The sequence below is a fragment of the Mandrillus leucophaeus genome, unplaced genomic scaffold (assembly GCF_000951045.1).
Source record: "Mandrillus leucophaeus isolate KB7577 unplaced genomic scaffold, Mleu.le_1.0 Scaffold215, whole genome shotgun sequence".
NCBI classification, from domain to species: domain Eukaryota; kingdom Metazoa; phylum Chordata; class Mammalia; order Primates; family Cercopithecidae; genus Mandrillus; species Mandrillus leucophaeus.
Window position 1 is genome coordinate 760,965 of NW_012102199.1, and position 5,699 is coordinate 766,663.

The window sequence follows — 5,699 nt, forward strand, 5'->3', positions numbered from 1 at the left end:
ACTGAAATCAAGATTTTACTGGGCAACTTCACACTGCCAGAGTGGTTGGGACCAGCAGCTCCACTCCCCATTGTAGGCCAAGTAGGGCTAAGGCAAGGTCAGACACCCCCCTCGCCAAGACGGCTATCTCTCTGCTCCCAGACCACGTGTGGTGAGGCAGGATGGGCAGCTCAGGTGGTGTCTCCATTGAGGCAGGGTGCTTTGAGGGGCTGGGGTTGACTCCGAGACCCCCGCGTCCTTGGAGAAAGCTGCAGGCTCTGGACAGCATCCCTCAGCTGAGCCTGAGTTCTCTCCATCTCATTTAGGCGGTGTTCCTGGGGAAGCAGTGGCGATGGGGCTCAGAAACCAGGAGAGGGCTGCACCCCAACCCTCGCTCCTCCACCGCCCAGACCTGTCCCAGGGCTCAGACGGCAGTCTCACCAGGCTTTTCAGACTGTGCCCTTCATAGATTGGAAGGTTGTGCTTTGAATCAAACTCTGAGCTCCTGTGGGGGTCGGGGGATGGGGGCGAAGGTCAGAGGCTAAGGAGTCCCTTCCAGCTCCTGGTTGAAGTGGCAGGGATTCAGGGGGGCGGAGCTTGGAGTGGAGGCGGAGCTTGTTCAGACTGAAGGGCGGGGCCTAAATATGCTTGAAGAAGGGTCGGACCAGAGACTGGAATAGTTGGAATGATAGGACCTATCAATCATCCCTTGGAGGCGGGGCTTGGCCCGTCCTGAGTGGGGTCGTAACTGGGCTTGAGGGAGTGCCAAGGCTGAGATATCTCAGTGCCCGGCCCAGCCAGATTGGGAGGGGCTGATGGAGGGGTGGGGCCTGGATGAGAGAATCTGCCAGCGTCCTAGGCCGACCTTCGAGGGGGTGGGTCCACCTGGGGGCGGGGCTCGCCAAGAGGGGCCCGGACAGATTTTTATTAGGGCGGGGCCAGCGTGGGGCTTGGTCGTGCCAGGCGTGGTTTGGGGAGGGTCTGGTCAGATCTAATTGGATCGGGCCCACCTGGGGGCGGAGCTAATGGAGAGGGCTGGGCTCACCCAGCACAGAGCCTGGAGTCCAGATCCTGCAGCTGGCCTCGCAGCTGCTCCTGCTGCTCCGTCAAGGCCCGGATGTGGGTGCTCAGCGACTCCACGAGGCGGGACAGCACTTTCTGCTCCTCACGCAGAGCGGCCACCTCGCACTGCAGCTCTGCCAACTGTGGTGGGAGAGCAGCTGTAATCTGACCCGTCGTCCCGCCCCTGTCTCTCCCTGGAGACCCTGACCTTCCAGGCCCAAGCGTTCAGCGTCATCACCGGCCTGCCTAGTTGGGGAACATCCCTCCTGCCGTACAGCTGGAGAGACTGAAGCTCAGAGAGGGTCGGGTTAGGCCCGTGGTCACACAGCGCAGCGAGCTGGGTACTTGAACCCAGGCTTACCTGGCCCTTCAGTCTTCCCCAGTCGCGTCCCCGTCCCCACTCCCCAGGCGGGGACCTGGGCCTGACCTTACCTTGTTCACAGGTCGGTGCTTGCCCAGTGCCTGATTTCGGTCTTGCGGCTGGTCTATTTGGCGCTGCCAGGGTACCGACGGCTTCCGAGGCAGCGAGGCGGAGTCCCGGGTCCAAGGCCGGGCGCGGGGCGCCGGGCCCGTGCTCAGGGAGCCTTTGGGTCGCGGCCAGGGCCCCGCAGATTGGCGGCGGCGGGCAGGACGCCGGGTTGGGACACTCTGCGTGCGCTGCACCGGCCGGGGCCGCCGCAGGGGCCGCTCTTCGTCCGGCTGTGGCCGGGCCCAACTCTCTGAGCGGCGAACGCTGCGCAGAGACTGGCTCTTGGAGATGAGAGGGGTGTGCTTGGGGAGGTCCCGGGGGGGCAGGAAGCCGGGCTTCTCCCCTGCGGAAAGGCTAGGGGTGGGATGGAGGATCTCAGACCCTCTACTGGCCCCTGAGACGACTCCATCCCGACCTGACCAGAAGCGACCTCACCCCCAGGTGAACTTGTCCTTTTTTTTTTTTTTTTTTTTTAAGACAAGGTCTTGCTCTGTCACCCAGGCTGGAGTGCAGTGGCTCGATCATAACTCACTGCAGACTTGAATTCCGGAGCTCAAGCTATTCTCCAGCCTCAGCCTCCCAAATAACTAGGACTGCCAGCGCATGCCACTACACCCAGGTATTTTTTTTTTTTTTTTGGTAGAGATGGGGGTCTCCCTATGTTGCCCAGGTTTGTCTTAAGTTCTTGGCCTCAAGTGATCCTCCTGCCTCAGCCTCCCAAAGTGCTGGGATTACAGGCATGAGCCACTGAGCCTGGCTCCTGTCCTTGACTTCTAACAGTGTCCTCTCTATGACCCTTGACATCACTCCACCCTAACCTCTCCTCTCATCCCTGACCTCAAACACACTGTGACCTTTGACCTGACCCTTTCTATAACCTGTGATTCCAGTCTGACCCTGGGCTTGACCTCTGCTCACAATGATCCATCTTCACCTGTGACCCCTGTCTGAGCCCTGCTCCTTCCTGTTCCCACCCATCAGACCCCAGACCAGACTTGAGGTTACCTGGAGTGGATCTGGGCCGGGGGCGGTGGGAGACGCATTGGCACTGATACAAGCACAGGCTGGCCCTCCTCGATGGCTTGCAGAATGGTGGGCAGCGGTTCCAGGGAGTCTCGGGTTGTCTGGTGAGGCATGCAGGACAGAGACTGAGCAAAGTCTATGAGGTCAGAGTCTCCCAAGCCTTCTTGCCTCCCTATTCTGAGTTCAGGCCATACCTGGTCAAGCTCAGCAAAGATTGTACAGAGCTGGGCATGCAGGACAGCCAACTGGAGGGCCAGGTCACTGCTACCCTGGTAACCACTGGGTGCAGCATCCACATCCACCATGGCCACCTGGTCCAGGAAGCGTTGCATGGCTGGTCCATGTTCCTCCAGGAAGCTATTCATGAAGCCCATGTAGGCCTCCTTCTCACCGAACCTGGATCAGGGCCAGGCTGGGTGGGTCAGGTCAGGCACCTGCCACCCCCACACTCCCAGCATGATCCCCCCCCCACCCCTAGCTTCCCAGCACCTACGGGGCACGATTGGCGAGGTTCTGGATGACCTTGGCAATCAGTGTGAGGGTGCGGGCTGGGCCGGGTGCTGGATGCTCTGGTGCTAAACCAAAGAGGCTGGGTGCCAGGATGGCGGGGCACAGGAGCCGCAGGAAGAGGGAGGCGCACACCAGTCGGGGGCCCAGCACCTCAGAGCCACGTTCTTTGCATGCTTCTCGCCAGCTTGAGAACACGATGCCCAGCTCCGCAGGGAACCAGCTGGTGCAGAAGAGGCAATGAATGGTCAGACGGGGAGGCTATGGGCATAAAGGTTAAAGTCATAAGGTTGGGAGTCCCAGAAGCATTGCATGACTGGTCCATGATCCTCCAGAAAGCTATTCATGAAGGCCATGTAGGCCTCCTTTTCAATGAACCTGGGGTCTGGACTCCAGAATTGGGAATATCTGAGATAACAATGCTTGGGGTTATGAGTCAGCATGGGGCCATGGCTTATGTGTAGCTATGGCAATCGCTGGGGATAATACTCTTATAGTTGGGGATACAAGGTCACATGAAGACAGAGGTTATGAGCTTGGATATACTTATAATTAGACATGAGATTGGGGAGCCAGAGTACAAGATATAAAGTAGGATTGGGGTCTGGAAGTCACCTAGGGTCAGAAGTCACTTGATTGAAGTCAGGGATTAGGTATGCAGGTTAACCTAGGGTCAGAGGTCAAGGGATTGGAATGCCAGGTCTCCTGTGATCAGTTGCATGGGATTTGAGGTGGAGGGTCACTTAAAGCCAGGGATCATGGACTTGGGGCATTATCTGGAAGCAGAGGTCATAGGATTGAGATCCTATGCTAACTGGAGCCAGTGGCATGGAACTGGGTGTATGGAATCACCTGTGGTTACAGGACAAGGAATTGGGTCTCGGGTTACTTGGGGTCAGTGGTGATAGGGTTGCATGGTGACAGGGTTGCCAGATGTAGTAAATGAAACTTCAGGACATCCAGTTAAACATGAATGTCAGATAATGGAGTGATTTTTATTTACATTTTTCCTTTTATTTGGGACAGGGTCTCACTCTGTCAACCAGGCTGGAGTGCTGTGGCATGATCATAGCTCACTGCAGCCTTGAATCCTGGGCTCAAGCGATCCTCCAGCCTCGGCTGGGAATACAGGTGCATGCCACCATGCCTAGCTCATTTTAAAAAAGCTTTTTGGAGCAATGGAGTCTTGCTATGTTGCCCAGACTGGTCTTGAACGCCTGCGCCTGGGCTCAAGCAATCCTCTTGTCTCCGCCTCCCAAAGCATTGGAATTACGGGCGTGAGCCACCATGCCTGGCTCAAATGAGTAACTTTTTAGTATAAGCATGGTCCCAATAATTGCATCAAATTTAACTGAGTGTCTCCTGTATTTTATCTGGCAACCCTAAACTGGGGGTTGGGGCTAGCATGGTAAGCGGGGGTGGACTAAGGGGCTGGGGCCCTGATTCTCACTCGTAGGAATGGATAATGGTTTCGAAGACCTCCTCGCAGCTGTTCCGAAGTCTGGCCTGGTGCTCTGGCAGCTCCGGGGCTGGACACTTGCTGGGGTCCACTTCACAGTCCTCAGTGGAAGCACAGAGACGCCGCACAACCTGTCCTGCAGCCCAGCACAGCCAGATAGGGGCTGGGACCATGACCACCAAAACCCGCCACACCCATCCTCCAACCTTGTCTTCAGGTTATTCCGGAGGCACCCAACATCTTGGGGAGCTCCCAATTGTCCCCAGGATCCTAGCACCTCCAAAACACCACTCACTACCAGAATCCAGGTTGCTCAAGGACTCTTAGAACTTCACCCAGGTCCCCTAGCTCACCAGCAGGCCACTGACACGGACTCTTCCCCCAGCTCACCCAGGGTCTCCTGGAGGTAATCCTGTGCCACGAGCTTCATGTACTCATCGATAGCCTTGGTGGCCAATGTGTTTTCCCGGAACAGCAGCGCCTCACGGCCTCCACAGCGCGCCAGCTCCGCTGTGCCCAGGTCAGTCACCAGCGCCTAGGAAGGGCAGGGGGTCAGGTTGCACCGGATGCAGACTGAGTCCAAGGGAATTCGGATACTTGGCTCGTCCTTCACACCAGAGGCACAGGCCCCGCCCCTCGTAGCTGATGCTTAGGCCCAGTCCTTACTGCTGGGGTTCATAACCGAGGCCAGAACTTCTAACCCTCACAGCAAAAATTTAAACCTTTTAGCGCTGGGGTTCAACCTGGGCCCCGCCCCTCATGCGTAATGCTCAGGCCCCTCTCGCAGCTGAAGCTTAGGCTCCGCCCTTCAAGGTGTCTCGCCCGTTATGAATGATAATTAGGCCCCGCCCCTCACAGCTGAAGCTCAGGCCCAGTCCTTCAAAGTGCCCCGCCCCTTACAAGTACAGCTCAGCCCCCCGCCCCTCACAGCTGACGCTCAGGTCCCGCCCTTCAAGGTGCCCCACCCCTTACGGGTGATGTTCAGGCCCCGCCCTTCTAGGTGCCCCGCCCCTTACAGGTGACACTTGAACCACGCCCCTCACAGCTGATGCTCAGGCCCTGCCCTTCAAGGTGTCTTGCCTCTTACAGGTGCAACTCAGGTCCTGCGCCCCAATTACCGCCCGAAGCGCGTTATCGGTCTACCCCTGGTCGCCCGGGTCCGCGCTGTCGCGGTGCCGCACCTGTGCCCGGCCAGTGGCC

At 58.0% G+C, this 5,699-nt stretch overlaps 1 protein-coding gene across 1 annotated transcript in view; it reads right to left on the reverse strand.

The window, feature by feature from the left end:
• RASAL3 (RAS protein activator like 3) overlaps window positions 1–5,699 on the reverse strand; it is a 13,751-nt gene continuing 8,052 nt past the window's right edge. Inside the window, exons 10-18 of the mRNA XM_011980619.1 lie at window positions 4,890–5,034; window positions 4,491–4,635; window positions 3,027–3,263; window positions 2,728–2,929; window positions 2,516–2,634; window positions 1,474–1,864; window positions 1,025–1,182; window positions 421–484; window positions 1–314 (exon numbers count right to left, since the gene is read on the reverse strand). Of these exons, the coding sequence (XP_011836009.1) occupies window positions 171–314; window positions 421–484; window positions 1,025–1,182; window positions 1,474–1,864; window positions 2,516–2,634; window positions 2,728–2,929; window positions 3,027–3,263; window positions 4,491–4,635; window positions 4,890–5,034 (1,605 nt within the window). The 3' untranslated portion in view covers window positions 1–170. The remainder of the gene's footprint in view (window positions 315–420; window positions 485–1,024; window positions 1,183–1,473; window positions 1,865–2,515; window positions 2,635–2,727; window positions 2,930–3,026; window positions 3,264–4,490; window positions 4,636–4,889; window positions 5,035–5,699) is intronic.